The 20,566-nt window shown below is 38.8% G+C and overlaps 1 protein-coding gene across 4 annotated transcripts in view; it reads right to left on the reverse strand.

Annotated features, from left to right (window-relative positions):
• PIGU (phosphatidylinositol glycan anchor biosynthesis class U) overlaps nucleotides 1-20,566 on the reverse strand; it is a 94,693-nt gene that overhangs the window by 54,535 nt on the left and 19,592 nt on the right. For all 4 annotated transcript variants that reach the window (XM_049100550.1, XM_049100551.1, XM_035705961.2 and 1 more), the window contains exons 3-6: nucleotides 12,576-12,635; nucleotides 11,657-11,719; nucleotides 5,623-5,732; nucleotides 3,338-3,438 (exon numbers count right to left, since the gene is read on the reverse strand). In XM_049100550.1, the coding sequence (XP_048956507.1) occupies nucleotides 3,338-3,438; nucleotides 5,623-5,732; nucleotides 11,657-11,719; nucleotides 12,576-12,635 (334 nt within the window). The remainder of the gene's footprint in view (nucleotides 1-3,337; nucleotides 3,439-5,622; nucleotides 5,733-11,656; nucleotides 11,720-12,575; nucleotides 12,636-20,566) is intronic.

Genomic DNA, 20,566 nt, shown 5'->3' on the forward strand with positions numbered 1-20,566 from the left:
GACTACCCCTACATACACCATCTTTCCACCTTCTCTACCCCTCAAGACTACAGTTCTAGAGAACACTCACTAAAGAGGCACAGGTCTAGAGGATACTATGCATAGTAATGAGCTGAGGGAAAGTGTGGGCTGAAAAGTAATGAGATTACATAAACTCTCTCTATTGCAATCTACCACATCCATCCCCCATTCCTGCTCTCTCAACTCTAGCAGTTGGTCACATGAACCCCCCATCCCACCAAAACTCCATCTTGGTTACTCTTAGGCAGGACATTGAAGGATTCCTCTTTGGAAAAAAATCATTTCAGAGAAAAAGAAAACCTAAAAATGATGACATTTAGGGATACCTACAAGAAAAAAAGGCCAGCACACTGCCTGAGATCCTTACAGTGAGACTGATTCTGCCCATTCACAGGGTCTCAAATGAACATATTAGTGCCAGTTTTAAATAACAGACTGCCAGCCAGGGATCATCATAAATAATGTGAAAAGAGCCCAAATCAAACAGGAAAAGAAAAAGGTTGGGGGAGGGGGGACCAGGAAGACAAAGGGACTATGTATAGAACTAATGGAAACTAAAAACAACAACAAAAATTCAGAGAGATAAGAGAGGATACTGTGGTGGTAAAATAATAACAGGACATGAGACGCCTGGGTGGCTCAGCGGTTGAGTATCTGCCTTCAGTCCTAGGACTGAATCCCACATCAGGCTCCCCATGAGGAGCCTGCCTCTTCCTCTGCTTGTGTCTCTGCCTCTCTTTCTGTGTGTCTCTCATGAATAAATAAATACAATCTTTTAATTAAAAATAATTAACAGGACACTTCAAAGAAACAACTGGAGATGAAAAAAGAACTTTAAAATATGATTAGAAAATTAGGGGTGCCTGGCTGGCTCAGTCAGTAGTGCATGCAACTCTTGATCTCGGGGTTGTGAGTTCGAATCCCACACTGGGTGTAGAATTTAATTTAAAAACAAATATAAAAAAATAAAAACACTTAAAATATATAAATATTTTTAAATTTTTAAATTCAATAGAAGAGTTGAAAGATAAAAACATAGACATGTCCCAGCAAAAGTAAGAGGAAGTCACTGAAAAAGACGGAAAAATCCCACGAAAATAAAATATGCAGATTAGACCAGTCAAGAAAGGCCAATATCCAATAGATGTCCTTAAACAAGAGGACAGAGAAAACAGGAGAGAATTTGAAAAATAGTACAAGAATATCTTCAAGAACTAAAGGACACTGGTGTCTAAACTGAAAGGGCCTACCAAGTGTCTAGCATAATAAATGGAAAAAGGCTCATGTTAAGACATGGCATCATAGGGGCACCTGGGTGGCTCAGTGGTTGAGTGTCTACCTTCGTCAGGTCGTGATTCCAGGGTCCTGGGATGGAGTCCTGCATCAGGCTCCCCATAGGGAACCTACTTCTCCCTCTGCTCACGTTTCTACCTCTCTCTGTGTATCTCTCATGAAGAAATAAATAAAATCATAAAAAAAAAAAAAGACATGGCATCATAAAATTTCAAAACACTGAGGATAAAAAGATCCCAAATCTTTTAGAAAACATTAGATTACATTTAATGGCATCAAACTGCTTAATAGCAACCAGGATGCTAGAAGACAGTGAAGTAATGTCTTCAAAATTCTGAAGGAAAAGTTTTTCCAGTCTAAAATTCTATACTTGCCCCAACTATTAATTTGCTGCCAAACTAAAATAAAGACATTTTCAGACGAAAATGACTCAAAATATGTATCTCATACACCCTTTTTTTTTTTTCATACACCCTTTTTTAAATGATTTTTATTTTTAAGTAATCTCTATACCCAATATGGGGCTCAAACTTACAACCCCAAGATCAAAAGTCACACACTCCACTGATGAAGCCACTCAGGTGCCCTTCATATACCCTTTCTTAGGAAACTACTAGAGGATATACTTTAGCAAAACAGAGGGGGAAAAATCAATGAAGGAGAGAAGGAATACAGGAAAGAAGGATAACACGGAATAATGATAAAGGAAAGTCCCAGTATGATAGCTCTGCAGCAGACCCAGAAAACAGTGAGGACAGACTGGGACAAGATGGAGGATGTGTGAGAGGTCTTCAGAAAAATAATGGAACTAGTAGACTATTGATGTATTTAAACATTTTTAAAAAACTATTTGGCACTTGATAGGTCTAGAACTAGGGGAAAAATAAGGATTGTTACAAAAGGAGTAAGTAAAAACAAACAAAAAAAAAATAAAGAAAAAGTAATCATGTTACTACTTTGCCCAGCAGTAAATAATACAGTCATAATATACAGGTACTGACTACTGATTTAATCAAACCTGTGATATAACTTCTCTAAGAAAATAAGGCAAAGGGGAAGTGATAATACAAAAGAGCTGAATCTTTATCTCCCATAAGGGGAATGCAATAGATAATATCTAAAATTTATAATTCATGAAATAGCAATATGAGATCTCACTCAGAAATATGGGCGGCTGAATGGCTTAGTCAGTTAAGTTTCTGTCTTCAGCTCAGATCATGATCCTATGATCAAGCCTCTCATGGGGCTCCCTGCTCAGAGGGAGCCTACTTGTCCTCCCTCTTCCCCTCCCCACTGCTTGTGCTCTATCATTCTCTCTCAAATAAATAAATAAATAAAATCTTTAAAAAAATATATGGAAGCAAATACCAGCAAAGCCAGAAAGGAGTTCTTTCGAAGTTGAACTAGGGATGGGAAGAGAGGCAGAGACTGTTATTCTCATTATAAGCCTTTTCCCAGTTTTTTATTTTTTAAACTTAGTTAATTAGTTAATTATTTACTTATTTATTTATTTTTAAGATTTTATTTATTTATTCATAGAGATGCAGAGAGAGAGAGAGGCAGAGACACAGGCAGAGGGAGAAGCAGGCTCCATGCAGAGAGCCTGACGTGGGACTCGATCCAGGGTCTCCAGATCACGCCCTGGGCTGCAGGCGGCGCTAAACCGCTGCGCCACCGGGGCTGCCCTACTTATTTATTTAAAATAATCTCTACACCCAACGTGGGGCTTGAACTCACCACCCCAAGATCAAGAGTTGTATGTTCTTCCAACCAAGCCAGACAGGCACCCCATTGTTTCTTTACAACTGTGTTAACAATAACTCTCTGAGTAGTAGAATTTCAGCATCTTTTAATTTTTTCTCTTAGCTTATCTAAATTTCCTATAATAATCTTGTATTACTTGCGTAATTAAAAAAAAATTCTTAAATGTCATATTGTTTTTTTTTTTAAATCCACAGAAGAAGTATTATAAAACTCTGCACAAATCAGGGACTGACCTTTGCACTTTCCTTTGGGACCTTACCTTTTATTGTGGTCAAAATGAAGAAAGCAATGAGAGTGTTGTTGATGGCGCAGGTGGACTTGGCAACACAAGACAAGACCGTGTAGGGATTTAAGAGATAGCTGGGAAAAACATAAATGTTGGCATTAGTAATCCAAATCAAAGGACCAGGGAGTCCTGGCCACCACCAGCAGGCAATTCAAGAAATTTACTAAAACCATACTCAAGGGAAGGCAACTTTTTAGAAATGAGTTCTCTTAAAAGAATGAAATGGAGTTGGGACCAATGAGTACAAGACGCTGAACATTCACTGCCTATTCTGTACTCTGTGGTATATCATCACAGAGATCCAGTAAACTAGCAGCACCATTCCTCTAATGGAAAAACTGAGACTCGGTGGTTAAGGAACTTGCCCAAGGTTTCACAAGCTAATAAATACATTAAAAAATCAGGACTTTCTGGCTCTAAAGCCTATGTTTTTTCCTATTACTTAAGAGCTCATAAATGGTAAAATTTTACTGATTCCCAAAGAGTCTTGTATTTTAGGAATGGTTACTTGTCTTTAAAAACCAGTAAAGTAATTTTTCCTCAATCAGGATCCTAAGCTCTGATGCAGGCTACCCACCCAACCCTTTCTCCAAGAGGTCAAAGCAGGTTGGGGTTAGTCCTCTTGGTAATCAAGCTGTATCCACCAAGCCAGACCCTAAGGACAGGGTAAGTATCTGCTGAATTCAATAAGCTGGTTGCCACAGAACTTCACAGGACATCTTGAACTTCCGCTGAGAAGGATTTACGCTGAAAAATCCAGTCTTTTCCTGAGGTGGAAAGGAATGGATTTAGAAATGAATTTAAAATGCTGATTAGGGAAATGTTAGATAGTTATAATGGATTATTTTATTTATTTCTATCCTGTTTCCACAAAAGATTTGAGGCAGCTCAAATGAGGACAGATAATAAAAACTAATAGCAAAGTAGAAATAGAAATAAAAAACTGAGACCAAGAAAAAATGTCAATAGAAAAAGAAATAAAATAAGGGCCAGGGTAAAAAAGACCAGATGTGTCTTCTACAGCACTGAATAATCAGCTTCAAATCTGGCTCTGAGTTTCCTGGCAGAGTGAAAGGGAGACCAGTTACATAATTCTGATTATTAGATAGGAAGAAACATACCAATGTCTCACGGGGAGATTATAATTCTTATTCACCAATAAAGACCTTAAATCCAATACCTCCCAGTGCTGTAAGATTAGCAGTTCTAAAGCCAAAAGCCCAGAAACTGTTTTCTTTTCAACAATTACAGATAGGCTTGTTACACAACCTTTAAAGAAATGGCTGCTATTATAAAAGTATCCCCAGGAGATATATGAGTCCATAAAGGATTCATAAAGTTACTAAGCCTCTAGTTCTCTTAGGTAGTTCTTGCCAATATTTCTGAAATACATAGGTATGAAAGTTGTTTGGTTGGGAGAGGGGGAAAAAGCCATTTCTAAATAGCAGGTGATGTTCAAGAAGCAGCTGCACAGCCACCTATTTGGAATACTGAATAGGAGATTCAACACAAAGCAGAGGGTTGAATAAACTGTCCTCACAAGGCCCCTTTTAATTCTGAAGGTCTAAAGTCAGGTTTTTCCATAAGGAAACTTGTCTGTCTTGTTTACGGTATATCTCTAGAAGCAAGCATAGTATTAATATTCAGTGACTATTAGCTGACTGAATAATTATTCATATTTGCCTATCTCCAGAATACAAATGGGAATAACCTGAAAGAACTAAATTTACTGGAAGCCCTGAGCACTCCCAAAGAATTCTTTTACAGAGCTTCAGTAAGTTTCACTCTTCCATACTGGTCACCCAGCTGGGATAGCTCTGTTTGGCTATGTTTTTCTACACTACAAATGGAGAACTAACTGTACATGAAATATAGGAGCTGCTCAATATAATGGCCACATAAAGATCAGAATTTTATTCAATCCATGTATACAATTAAAGAACTCTTTTATTTATTTATTTATTTATTTAAAGAAACACTGGTTACAAGTTGGCTGGAGCCTAGATCAGCATACAGTGAAAAGGCATTTGTGAGGGGTTGATTGTGCATGTCCCTGTGTGAGGCTTTGTCCCAACAGAGACAGAATGGCTCTGTCTCTTTTGCTGGCCAGCACCCCAGTTGTGCAACAGAACCACAGCAAGTACTTGATGACTAAGACTGCAAATCTCCAAAAATACAACAAACAACATGAGAAAGTCTCATCAGATTTTTCCTTGCATTTGTTGGCACTAAGCCCTGTTTTGTCAAAGAATACTTACAACAGGGCCACTTTCAGAGGGATGTAACGCATTTCCATAGGGGTTCGGATGAGTTCGGCCACATCTGGGGCATACTGGTCTAGTTCTAGGAGGAGTTTCTGCTTTTTAAACTGGAAAAAAAAATGACAAAACACATTACTTCCCATTGCTTTTAGAATAAAGACAGTAGCCCTTCCATGGCCTGAATGGCCCCACCTGGTCTGGCCCTACCTCCCCAGGCTCATCTCATAACCACCTCTCCTCTCACCTCTCACTTTCTGGGTTCAGGCACCATGAACATGCCATAACCCTCATGTTCCCAGGCCTTTGCATTTGACCTGGAACAACCACCTCTCTTTCCCTAGTTATGTCCCACATCATCTTTAGATCTCAGTTAAATCATTTCTTCCTCAGGAAGGCACCCTCACCCTCAAGTAGGTAAAATCTCCCTATTACACATTCTTCCATAGTATTGTTCATGGTTACAACTTTTTTATTTATCTAATATCTGTCTCCCTCACTGACTATGAGTTCCATGAGAGCACAACAATGTTTATATTTGCCAGTACCTGGCACAGCGAGCAAGCAACAAATATCTATTGAATGGCTGGATGAATTAGTGGCAAAGCAATGTTCTCAGCCATTCTGAACAGTTATCTTTAGGGCAACTGGGTGGCTCAGTCCGTTAAGCATCCGCCTTTGGCTTAGGTCATGATCCCAGGGTACCAGGATCGAGCCCCACATCACAGAGCCCAGCCTCAGGCTCATTACTCAGTGAGGAATCTGCTTTTTCCTACCCCCACCCTCTCCCTGCTCATGCTATCTCTCTTAAATAAAATCTTATTTCTTGGGATCCCTGGGTGGCGCAGCGGTTTGGCGCCTGTCTTTGGCCCAGGGCGCGATCCTGGAGACCCGGGATTGAATCCCACGTCGGGCTCCCGGTGCATGGAGCCTGCTTCTCCATCTGCCTGTGTCTCTGCCTCTCTCTCTCTCTCTCTCTCTCTCTGTGACTATCATAAAAAAAAAAAAAAATCTTATTTCTTTTTTAAGATTTTATTTATTTATTCATGAGAGACACAGAGAGGGAGAGAGGCAGAGACACAGGCAGAAGGAGAAGCAGGCTCCATGCAGGGAGCCCAGTGTGGGACTCAATCCCAGGACTCCAGGATCACAACCTGAGCCAAAGGCAGGTGCTCAACCACTGAGCCACCCAGGCGTCCCTCAAATAAAATCTTTTTTTTTTTTTTTTTTTAATTTTTATTTATTTATGATAGTCACAGAGAGAGAGAGGCGCAGAGACACAGGCAGAGGGAGAAGCAGGCTCCCTGCACCGGGAGCCTGATGTGGGATTCGATCCCGGGTCTACCAGGATCGCGCCCTGGGCCAAAGGCAGGCGCCAAACCACTGCGCCACCCAGGGATCCCTCAAATAAAATCTTAAAAAAAAAAAAAAGTTATTATGAGTGGCCTAAGGACTCCAAAGTTCCATCAGTAAAGTGAAATATTTTCATACAATGTGAAATGATCCCCTGAATGTCACAGTATCCGGGGGTTTCTTCCAAGCTCTCCTGTTTCAAATTTTTCACTTCCACAGAGGAAGTGGGGGAATAGCCATGATGAAGAGGAGGAGGAGGAGGGCTGGGCGTGGCTCGGCAGCTGGATAGTCTAGAGGGAGTGAGATGGGGGTGAAAGCTCTTGCCTTCCCCTGGTGTGTCCCAACAAGTTCATGGGTGTGCTCCAGAATGAAAAAAAGTTACCTATAAGCAACCCTATAAGCAAACATGGGTCAAACTATGGACAGAAAAGGCCTCTGAACCCAGAATGGGTAGTTTTGCTGAATTAATGGTGAGAGAATCTTATTTCAAGAGTACTGCAACCAATTATAAAACAGAGTACTGCAGAGGAGCCAGAGTAGCAGGTGCTTAACTATCTGCGCATGATTAAAGATTTAATGATGAAAAAGGCACATATGGACTGCATACATACTGCAAATACATACTGCATTTGTATCACTTACACAAAGTTAAAAGCATGCAAAATACTACATGTTATTTAAGGATATATACAAAAGTAGCAAGAGTTAAGGCTGTGTGGGGGAATGATAAACACTAAATCCACAACAGTGGTAACTGGTGAGAGGAAGAACAAGGAGATGAAAGTCTCAGATGTAAGTATATGTGTAATGTTTTATTTATTTTTTATTTTATTTATTTATTTTAGAGAGAGAGAGAGAGAGAGAGCACAATTGAGGAGAGAGGCAGAGGGAGAGGGAGAGAATCTCCAGCAGACTCCCCGCTGAGCGCAGAGCTCAACACAGGGCTTGATCCCATGACCCCAAGATCATGACCTAAGCTGAAACAAGAGCTGGACACTCAACCAACTGAACCACCCAGCTGCCCTATGTAATGTTTTATTTTTAGCTGAAATAAGTTCACAGTATGTATTATTCTTTCCATATTTTTGCATGTCTTTGGTATTTCAGAATTTTTCAATGGAAATTTTTATTTTTTATTTTTTTTATTTTTATTTTTATTTTTTTTTAAGAAAGATATTCTGACATTTAACAGCATTCTTTTTTTTTTTTTAATTTTATTTATTTACTCATAGAGACACAGAGAGAGAGAGGCAGAGGCACAGGCAGAGGGAGAAGCAGGCTCCATGCACTGGGAGCCCGATGTGGGATTCGATCCCGGGTCTCCAGGATCGCGCCCTGGGCCAAAGGCAGGCGCTAAACCGCTGCGCCACCCAGGGATCCCCAATGGAAATTTTTAAATAAAATTTTAAAGATTCATCTTTCAGTTCAAAAGAAAATTGAGGCATTATCACAGGAATACAGGTAAGCCCAGACTTCTTGCACAGATTTAAATAGAGGCTTAATCAAAACACCTGAACAAACTCCAAAAAACTCCCTTTGATCATCTCTGAGAGTTCAGGTTAAACAGTGAATTATCATCATTAAGAGTTATGCTACCATTCACAGGCGAGGTTGTTTAATTAAAAAAACAATACATAAACGAAAGTGCTTTTATCAGAGAGGAGGGGCCTGGCTGGGTAGACAAAGCACTTAGTGAGACAGCTGCAGCAGTGGTAGAGAAAGGAGTCCCTGCTAGTTAAGGGTTCTGGAGTTCCTGCAGAACGAAGGCCACCTGGACGGAGTGAGACCCATAGAGAAGGCTGTTGGAAGGAAACAGGGAGTTCGTCCAGGAGCAGCCAGAGAGACAGGTGGGAATGCATATCCATTCCGCAGGCTGGAAGCCAGCCAGCACGACTACAGGAGGAGATGGGGACAGCTCAACAGGCACGTGCAGATCCAAGGCAGAAGTGACACTGTACCAACAACTAAAGAAAAGTACTTCCTTGTAACTCCAATCTTCCACAAATACTTTGAAACAGATTTTATGAAAGGAGAGTCTGCAGGAGAGAAGGGCAGTCAAGTCAGCATTCCCCAGATTTTCTGCTATGTCTCTTTTTGTCTGCCCCAATCTCACCAGCAAAGCCCCCATCATGCCTGGCCTCACAGGCCCAATATTGACTCAGCTCCCCAAAGAACAGCAAAAATCCTTTTTAAAAATCCCCACTGTAAAAAAAAAAAAAAAAAAAAAAAAAAAAAATCCCCACTGTATCAGAGATAGAAAAATGACTAAAAGTCTAAGGAAAAATGAGCACACACATGCACACCAATAAAATATTAAAAGTATAAAAATATGTGAGGTTAAGAAGTACCATTTAAAATTCAAAGATAAATATTTCCAGATATATTCAGCAGCCTTGACAATGATGAGATTATTATTATTATTTTTTAAGATTTTATTTAAGAGAGAGAGTGTGAGAGAGCATGAACAGGGGATAGAGGGAGAAGCATACTCCCCCACTGAGTTGGGAGCCCAATGCAGGACTTTATCCCAGGACCCCTGGGATCATGACCTGAACCAAAGGCAGATGCTTAACTGACTGAGCCACCCAGGTGCCCTGACAATGATGAGATTTAAAGCTATCACAAGAGAGGTAAAAGTGGCCTAAAAGGTATAGTACCAGGACGCCTGGGTGGCTCAGCGGTTGAGTGTCTGCCTGCTTTCAGCTCAGGACACGGTCCTGGAGTTCTGGGATCGAGTCCCGCGTTGGGCTCCCGCATAGAGCCTGCTTCTCCTTCCTCTGCCTATGTCTCTGCCTCTGTGTCTCTCATGAATAAATAAATAAAATCTTAAAAAAATAAAAAATTAAAAATAAAAGGTGTATTACTTGGGTGCACTGTCTCTGTAATCATTAATCACCTTATATACAGATGCTGTCTGCTTTTCCATATGCATATTTCAATAGAAATTTTTGAATTAAAAACAAAATCTCCAAGGTGGAGCTAATTGATCTCTGCATGTCTTAGCTTATGAGGAGACCATGACCAGAGCCGAAACGCTGAAGCTTAACCAAGCCACCCAGGCACCCTTAAGATATACTCTTATAGCAACTTTCAAGTATACAATATTAACTATAGTCATCATGCTACACATTAGATCTCTAGAACTTACTCTTCTTACAGCTGGAAGTTTGTACCTTTTGACTGACATCTTCTCAATTCCCCCACCCCCAAACCCACTCTCTGGCAACCACCAATCTACTCTGTTTCTATGAGTTTGACTCATAAACTGTACACTCAATGTGGGACTTGAACTCATGACCCCAAGATCAAGAGTTGCATACTCTACTAACCAAGCCAGTCAGGCTCCCCAGTTTGACTTAAAAAAAAAAAAAAAAAAGATTTATTTTAAAAAGTGAGGTAGGGGACAGAGGAGAGAGTCTTCAGCAGACTCTGTGCTGAGAGTGGGCCGACACAGGGCTTGATCTCACGACCTTGAGATCAGGACCTGAGCCAATACTGGGAACCAGATCCCTAATCGACTGCAACCCCCAGGTATCCCCCCCCCCAAGGCTGACCTTTTAAGATTCCACATGTAAAAAAGTCATACAGTTTTTGTCTTTGTCTAATTTATTTCAGTTTGCATAATGCCCTCAGGTTTATCTATGTTGTCCCAAATACTCCACTGGTTTAAGATGTACACTCCCTGGGTCTTAGTGATGTCTCTAAAATGTAATGTTTTGGGTTTTTTTTAACTATTTTTCTACACCCACTGCAGGGCCTGAACTCACAACCCTTATATGAATAGTCACAAGCTCTACTGACTGAGCCAGCCAGGTGTCCCTACTTCAAGGGTTTATAGACCTATTAAATCTTAAATGGACACCGAGTTAAGAATTGCTAATCTAGATATCTTATAAATCTTTTCGAAGTCCGCAATTCTAGAATTCACCAGCTTTGTTACTAATGACCAGTGCCACAGAAATGCAGACTGCTACTTCTGGTTCAATGACTTGGTAACAGAAGTGAAAATGAACAATAAACAGACAACACCAATGTGATGCAGCCTTCTCTTACTCCAGTCTAAATCCTCTCAGTGGCTCCTAGCTAATCAAGGAGGACTGCAGCCAATTTTTAAAATAACTACATGGATAGTACATATGGTTAACCTGTTAACTCTCTTAGAACCCAGGAAAACGAAAATGGTCACAATATGCCATTTCCCTTGGCTACCAAAAATGGATTAAGACTAAAGTTTACATCAATACTTTCTACAGGCATTTACTACATGCCAAATTTTCCAAATAAGATTGCTCTTTGCAGGGAAAAAAAAACTACATTGGGAATCCAATTTTACCTCAGAGACATAACGCTGTCAGTTAAAAGCTGCATTCATGAAAGGAAGATTTTTAAGGGTCCTCATTAATAGAATTGTAGTTCAATACTGCTCCCGAATTGAACTTGCACAGGTAAATGGATATTAAGCTACATAAATTAAACTGACCTTTCTGTATCTGTTAATAAAGCTGTTTCATTGCTTTGTTTTGGCCATTCCAGGGCTGGCTTTCAGGCCAGAAGCCTCTCTTCCACTTCTTAGTATTTTTAAACAGTGGATCCTTAAATACATGACCTTTGATTCTTTGTAATCACAAAGGCCAGAAGACTACCAAAAACTCCAGTTTTGTCTCACCCACAGACTACTTACCACAACTTTATTGAAGTCTTGGATTGCAAAATACAGGGCAATGGCAGTGAGTGCATCAGTTATCTGTCAAGAGAAAGAAATAATAGTGTAGGAGTGATGGAATGCTGCCAGGGCCTAGAGCTTTTGGATGGTGGTGGCCTATTCGGTAATGAAGTCTTACAGTCAGGCAGAACCTCAACTCTCGCTTTGACTACCCAAAGATAAAGCCTTGAGGGAGATGTGACTAGAAAACCCTGAGGACTGTCACCCATCAAGGTTTATGTTAGCTTGGTGTATCCATTTGTTTTTTCACTGCAAGTTACTTAAGTCTTCTGTAAAACAGGAATAACATCCAGGGTTCTGCAGGCCTGATGTGTCAAGTGCCTAGCATGAAGTAAGTCCTCAATAAACAGCAGCCGTTATAACGATTAAGGAAGACTTCAGTACACCTCCTACCTGACCCAGATTTTCAACCCTACATAATAAGGCAAGTGTTCCAAATTACTATCTCTCAAAACAGCCTTGTCATCTCAGCTTTGAAGGTTATTGCCCCTGAGAGTCTCATCAGGCCTATGTCCACTGCATGGAATCTCTTGGCAGAATGCTTAGGAAATTCAGGTGCCTCTATACTGGCTTAGGAAATTGAGGTGCCTCTATACTGGCACCACAATTAAAACCAATCATAGAATCTTGGTGCTACAAAGTTTGAGACTACATAGTCCAGAAAGCAAGTATAAGGAATTGGAAGTGGTCAGATGTCAGACTACTCCCCGTACTTCCATAATACTATCATAGTTCCTTGAATTCAAATTAAGGATAGGTTTTTGCTTTTATACTCTCAGAAACTCCTCAGCTCCCCAAAGATAATTTTTCTCAAAAATGACAAGATAAAAGACTCTAAAGATATATACATATTGCTTTTACATGGAAGGTTACTTACCATAAATACCAATTCAGCATAGTCAATCAGGAAATGAAAGAGGTATATTATTAATGGAGTCTGTAGGAGAAAAACAAACAACAAATAAATTAATTTAAATCTTATTATTATCAGTTTCCAGAGCAGGGAATGGGAAAGAAGCTATTCTCTCAGCAAAAATCTCTCTTTCCAAGAATACTGTTCTGTAGTAGTTGGCCAGTGTCCATACAAGGGAGAATAATTTAGGGTCACTGGATCATTTTTTGCCATGGGGACTATCTGCTGAACTGAGTAAAGAGGACAAAATACAACATGTGTTAAATATCTGTTGAGGAACTGTAAACATATTAAAGGTACGAGGTAAGTTTTAGATCTAAGCCATACAGAATAACCAAGGGAAACTCCATAGTGGACCAAGATTACTGAAATCATAAGATAAATTGGGAAATCTTTTACTGCCTCTTGTCCTCTGAGATGTTTTATATCATTAGTGTTATTGCCTCCTCATATACTGGGGGAAATTTGCTCACTGTGAAGTCATCCTGGCATGAGTTTTCATTAAGAGATTTTTTTAAAAAGATTTCATTTATTTATTCATGAGAGACAGAGAGGGAGAGAGAGAGAGAGAGAGAGGCAGAGACACAGGCAGAGGGAGAAGCAGGCTCTATGCTGGGAGCCTGATGTGGAACTCAATACCGGATCTCCAGGATCAGGCTCTGGGCCGAGGTGACGCTAAACTGCTGAGCCACCCGGGCTGCCCTCTTTAAAATATTTTTATTACAGATTCAATTTCTATCACAAAACACTATTCAGATTTGCTATTTTTTCTTGCCAGTTTAGGTAAGTTATAGATTTTGTCCATTTCATCTAAATTTTCAAATTTACTGTCATATTTAATTAATAATATATAATTTTTATTTTATAGTGATTTTCCCTTTTTCATCCCCAATATTGGTAATTTGTACCTTCTCTCTTTAATCTAGACAATTTTGTCAAAGATTTCTCAATTTAATCAGTCTTTCAAGGAACAAACTTTGGGCTTTTCTGAATAATATACTTTTGTTTTCTATTTCATTAATTTCCTAACTTTATAATACAATATATAATCCTTCCTTCAATCTCTTCTGGGTACAACTACTTTTTCTTTTTCTAATGATACATAGATCACTGATATTTAGGCTTTCTTCTTTCCTAATGTAGTCATTTAAATCAATAAATGTTCCATTGAATATGGCTTTAGCTGCATCACACAGATTTTGAAATGTTGGCTTTTCAATATCATTCATTTCAAAATACTCTGATTTTCGGGATGCCTGGGTGGCTCAGTGGTTGAGCATCTGCCTTCAGCCCAGGGCGTGATCCTGGAATCCCAGGATCAAGTCTGACATTGGGCTCCCTGCATGGAGCCTGCTTCTCTCTCTGCCTGTGTCTGCCTCTGTCTCTCTCATAAATAAATAAATGAAATATTTTTTAAAAAACCTCTGATTTTCACTGAGATTTCTTCTTTGAGAAATGTATACTGTATAATTTCCAATTATTTTAAGTTTTCTTTTTATATTTTTATAATTTATTTCTAGCTTAATTCTACTGTGGTCTTAGGAAATACTCTATCATTTCAATAATTTAAAATGTGTTGTGACTTGCTGTATGGTCCATTATATGGTCAATTTTGGTAAATATTCCATGTACACTGGAAAAGAAAAGAATGTGCATACTAATACTTCTGGGTGCAGCATTCTATACATAACACTTAGGTTAACTATGTTAATAATTTGTTCAAATCTTCTATATCCTTACTGATTTCTTTTGTCTGTTAGTTGTATCAGGTGATTGACAGAAGTATATTAAAAATTTCCATGACTGGATTTGTCTACTTCTCTTTTTAGTTATGTCATTTCTGCCTTATATATTTTGAAGCTATGTAGTTAGATATATTTACATGAAGAATTACTGTATCTTCTGGGTAAACTCTTATATTTATCATTATAAAATAATCCTCTTTACCTCTAATAATGTTTACTGCCTTAAAGTCTTCTTTTTCCGATGTCTGTATATCTACATCAGCTTCTTTGGGTTAATGTTTGATCGATATATCTTTTCCTATATATTTACACTCTACTTTTTTGTATGTCCTTATATGTTTCTTAAAAGCAGCAAATAATTATTTTCTTTAATCTCACAACTGTTATCTTTTAGTTTTTTAGTCTATTTACATTTAATATAATTACTGATGTATTTGTGTTTACCATCTTACTATTTTCCATTTGTCCCATTTTCTCTTTCTTGCTTGCTTCTGCATTATTTTTTATTATTCCATTTTCTCCTCTACTAGCTTATTGGTTATACACTTAGCTACCATTCTTTCAGTGATTAACCCACAAATTATGGAATAGGTCTTTGACTTTAATTAGCATGTAATATAAGTGACTACTTTTACTACCTTCTAGATCATATAAGGATCTTTGAATACCTTAAATCCATATAGCTACTCTCAACCTTTTCTGCTACTGGTGCTATAGCTTTAATTCTACATGTATTTTAAACCCATAAAGCATTATTATTGTTTTATACAGCCAATATTTATTTAGATTTACCCACATATCTACCTTTTTCACTGTTACTTATTCCTTCTTATATTCCATGATGCTGTTGAAGACCATAATCCTGCCTTTTTATAATTTTTTAAATGCTGGAAACAAATTCTATCAGTTTTTATTCTCTTGCAAATGTCTTTACCTTCATCTCTGAGAGATAATGTCTCCTTTGGCTGCTTGAAATTTGTCCTTGATTTTGAGCAGTTTTGTTAAAATGTATGTTTTTCTTTGAATTTATCCTGCTTGGGTTTATAGAGCTTCTTGAATTGAAATATTTCATAAATTTTGAAAAACGTTTCCACTACTAATCTCTTCCAATATTGTTTCTGCCTCATTTTGTCTCTTCTCCCATGGAGTTCCATTTATATGTATGTTAAACCTTTTTACTATATCTCATAGATCTCTTTTTTTTTCTGTTTTCTTTTTTTTTATTTTTATTTTTTTACTTTTTATTTATTTATGATAGTCACACAGAGAGAGAGAGAGAGAGGCAGAGACACACACAGGCAGAGGGAGAAGCAGGCTCCATGCACCGGGAGCCCGACGTGGGATTCGATCCCGGGTCTCCAGGATCGCGCCCTGGGCCAAAGGCAGGCGCCAAACTGCTGCGCCACCCAGGGATCCCTTTTTTCTGTTTTCTATCCTTTTCTCTCCAAGCTTTAGTCTAGGTATTTTATATAGATCTATCTTCCAGATCACAAATCCTCCTTTAGCTTTGTTTAATCTGCTGTTAAATTTGCCTATTGCATTCTTAATTTGCTATTATGCTTCCCAGTTCTAGAATTTCCATTTGATTCATTATTATATATTCCAGTTCCCAGAGATAAATTCTCTACCTTGGACTTATTTTTTGTGCATATTAATCACTGGCATTGTTATTTTAGAGTCCAAGTTTGATAACTCCAGTATCTGCATTACCTGTGAATCTTTAGTGCCTATTTTTTTCTATCCCTATGCTTGGTAAATTTTGAATGAATGATGGACATTGTAGAGGTCCTATATGAGGTGTTTTCCTCCAGAAAGGATTTCTTCAACTTCTGGCAAGCAATTAAAACAGAATTGCATCACCTTAATCTAATTAGAGCTAGCTAATTAAGCTGAATTTAGTTTTTGTTAAGACTAATCTATATGTGGTCTACCCTTATTCCTCCATTCAGTGTAGTCCTTCAGAGGACCCAACTGGAAGCCAAGACCTGGGCACCTGGGTGGCTCAGTGGCTGAGCATCTGCCATTGGCTCAGGTCGTGATCCCAGGGTCCTGGGATCGAGTCCCACATCAGGCTCCCCACAGGGAACCTGCTTCCATGGGGAGCCTGCTTCTCCCTCTGCCTATGTCTCTGCCCCTCTCTCTCTGTCTCTCATGAATAAAGAAATAAAATCTTAGAAGAAGAAGAAGGAGGAGGAGGAGGAAGAAGAAGAAGGAGGGGGAGGGGGAGGAGGAGGAGGAGGAGAAGGAGGAGGAGGAGAAACAGAAGAAGCAGCAGCCACCACCGCTGCCAAACCTTTACCAGAGCCCTGCCACTTTGGTTGACCACGCACTTGAATTTGTAGTTCTCTAGCACTGTGAGACTGACAATAGCTCTGCTTAGCTCTTTAGCCTCTTAACCATCAATTTCCTTTCTTTCTCTGGTCTCAGCCTGTGGCACTTACATATTGATAAATGCATTAAGGAGAAAGCAGTACAGACTCTCAGTCTCACATTTGGTACCTTCCTCTCTAGGATCTCAGTCCCTCAATCCTGGCTATCTTGATACTTTCCAATACCATAAAACAGCAGGAGAGTTGGCCTACTGAGAGTTGGCCAGTTCACCAATCTACCAGAACCAGAAGAATAGTACATGACTTGGTTTTAGTGAGCCCTTGCCGGTGACTCAGGAGCACCTCTGGCAACCACATGCAAAAATGTGTCCTATAATATTGCAAAGGTCACTACAGGCTTTTTAGGGACAGCAAGTGAGTGTGGTAGAAAGAACAAGGATTTGGGATCAAACTCAGGTTTAAAGCAAGGTTCCATGTGTATACCTTTTCTCTCTCTAAGCCTTAGAGTCCTCATTTATAAAATAAGAATATGATCTATTTCACAAAGTTCTTGGGAGGAGTAAGTGGTAATGGGCACAAAGTGTTTAGCACAGTGTCCAACACACATACAGTAAACGTCAGTATGTTAGCTGTCTGAAATCAACTTGTTACCTCCTGTTTTCTATTCTTTTTTTTTAAAAGATTTATTTATTCATGAGAGACACAGAGAGAGAGAGAGAGAGAGAGAGAGAGAGAGAGAGGCAGAGACCCAGGCAGAGGGAGAAGCAGGCTCCATGCAGGGAGCCCCATGTGGGACTTGATCCTGGGTCTCCAGGATCAGGCCCTGGGCTGAAGGCGGCGCTAAACCACTGAGCCACCCAGGCTGCCGCAACCTCCTGTTTTAAAAAACAAAAACAAAACAAAAAAAACAAAAAACAAAAACACAAAGGCATCAACTTTGCCTTTCAAAGTTCTAAAAGAATTAAACTTTTTATAACTATCTACTAATGGATTCTTTTTGCATTTATCTTTGTTAGTAAGAAGTAGTAACTTGATATTTAGATTACCAATAACCTGCTTTCAAAGTGTTTTGATGCTTTAGATAGTTTAGAATGGGACGAAGTAGGTCTCCGAAATTACAAAACAAATAATTCTCAAAAAGCCTATCAGCAAATGGGCTGGTTTCCATAATGAGCTAACAGGTACATAGTAGTTAGTTTAATTATATATATTATTATAGAGAAGTATACAGTCAATATAATTTGTCTTCATGCTGTTTTCATGTCGGTGACCATTCCCAATCAGGGTAGAGTAAATATGAACGAACTCACAATTTTACAATCAGTACTTGGCTAACCACAGAAAATAGAAACATCTGCCGAAGGTAGTCATAGAATCTAACATGGTTGCCAAATTCTCTTTTTCTCTGTGCAAATTTTTCTTCTCCACTTTTACATTTCCCTAAGAACTAGATAATAAAACTGCCTGTAGACTAGAAAAGGAAAAAAAGCAAAGCAACGATGAACTTTATCTTCCAAAGTGTTCTTTTCACTTGGTTTGACATAATTTTATTTATTTATGTTTTATTACTTAAAGAAACTATTGAAATATAGATATCTCTATATTTATGAACACTGAGCTTACAGGCAAATTAACTCATAATCAGGAAAGAAGCAAGGGACTCTGACTTTGAGGTCATCCCCACTATGTTTGGTGTAAGCAATTGTTCAGTGGTAAAGGGGTTATTTTACACAAGTATAGAGTTAACAAGGCTTCTTGTAGTTAGAAATTACTATCTCATATCATTATCCCCTTTTATTTACACGTAAAAACACCCAACCATATACTGGTGAGGAGTAAGAATGCATTTTCTCACAGAAACATTTTAAATAATGGTTATATGACTAGATATGGCTCTTCCATTCATTTGTTTGACATATTTTTTCTGAAAAGGACTTTTCACATCTTGCCCTATCCTCAACCTTCAGCTTTCCTCCCCACTTGTCACTTCCAAATGACAACCTCATTTCTTATTTTACTGAGAAAAGCAATTAAATGAGAACCACCTTATTTTCCCACTATCCAGTTAACCAACTTCCTGTATCTATACCTATATTCCCTATCACCCATTAACAATGAACAAACTTCCTTTCCTCTTAGCTGAAGTCAAATCCTCCCCTTATGAACTATATCCCTTCTTGCCTCCTCAAAGATACTGCTCATTCAATTATCCTTTCTTACAACATCAATTCTCTATCCACAGGATTATTCCCATCAGCAACTAAATATGCAGATTCTCTTGGTTTTTTGGTATTTTATTTTCTTAAATTTTGATAGTTTTTACATGTTATTTCTTTTTTTAAATATTGTATTTAAATTAAACTTAGCTAATACATCGTGTATTATTAGTTTCAGGGGTAGAATTTAGTGATCCACAAGTTGCAGTGCTCATTACATCAAGTGCCCTCCTTAATGCCCATCACCCAATTACTCCATCTCTCTAACCACCACCCTTCCAGGAACCCTCAGTTTGTTTCCTATACTTGAGTCTCTTATGATTTGTCCCCCTCTGTTTTTATTTTTCTTCCTGTTTTTTAAGTAGGCTCTAAAAAACAGAGCCTACTGACTGAGCTAGCCAGGTTCTCCCACATAATTTTTTTCATTAAAGTGTAGTTGACACAGTGTTACATTAGTTTCAGGTGTACAACACAGTGATTCAACAAGTTTATACATTATGCTATGTTTCCCCCAAGTGTGGCTATCATGTCACCATACAATGCTACTATAATACCACAGACTATATTTCCTATGCTGTACCTTTTATTCCTTAACTGAAAGCCTGTATCTCCCACTCCCTTTCACCTATTTTGTCCACCTCCACACCCCCTTCCACTCTGGTAACTATCAGTTTGTTCTCTGTATTTATGAGTCTGTTTCTCCTTTCTGTTTGCTTATTCACTTGTTATTCTTTCTATCTATCTATCTATCTATCTATCTATCTATCTATCTATCATCTATCTATCTATCTATCTATCTATCTATCTATCTATCTATCTAAAGCAGGCTTTCTATTTATTTATTTAAAGTAGGCTCCATGCCAACCATGGAGCCCAACTTCAAGCTTGAACTCACGATCAAGAGTCAGACACTTAACCAAATGAGCAACCTAGGCGCCCCCTGCTTTGTTTTTTTGGATTCCACATATAAGTGAAAACATATGATATTTGTCTTTCTCTGCCTGACTTATTTAACTTAGCACAATGCCCTCTAGGTCTATCCATGTTGTTGCAAATACCAAGATCTCACTCTTTTTTAATGGCTGAATAATATTCCACTGTGTGTGTAAGTATGGGTAGGTTTGAGTGTGCGCATGTCCATTTAACTATCCCTGGACACTTGGGTTGCTTCCATATCATGGCTATGCTGTGATAAATATAGGGCAGATTCTCATATTTAAAATGTCTTTCCAGGGTTCCTAGGTGGCTCAGTCGGTTGGCTGTCTGCCTCTGGTTCAGGTCATGATCTTGGGGCCCTGGGATTCAGCCCCAAGTAGGGCTTCCTGCTGGGAGAAGGTCTGCTTCTTCCTCTCCCTCTGCCCCTCCCCTCACTGCTCATGTGCTCTCTTTCTCAAATAAATAAAATCTTTTAAAAAAATAATAAAAAATAAAATGTCTTTCCTATATATCTGCCTTCAGCTACTATACCATTTCCTTGATCTTCCTTTAGAGCCAAACTCCTCATAAAGGTTGTCTATTCTCTGTCTTATCAAAACAGAAAAGTCCAAGATATAAGCCACAGGGTCTTTTATAACCTAATCTAGGAAATGACATACCATCATTTCTGCCATATTTTACTGGTCACATGAGCCAACTCTGGTACAATGTAAAAGAGGACTACAAGT

The sequence above is a fragment of the Canis lupus genome, chromosome 24 (genome assembly GCF_003254725.2).
Source record: "Canis lupus dingo isolate Sandy chromosome 24, ASM325472v2, whole genome shotgun sequence".
In the NCBI taxonomy this organism is placed as follows: Eukaryota; Metazoa; Chordata; class Mammalia; order Carnivora; family Canidae; genus Canis; species Canis lupus.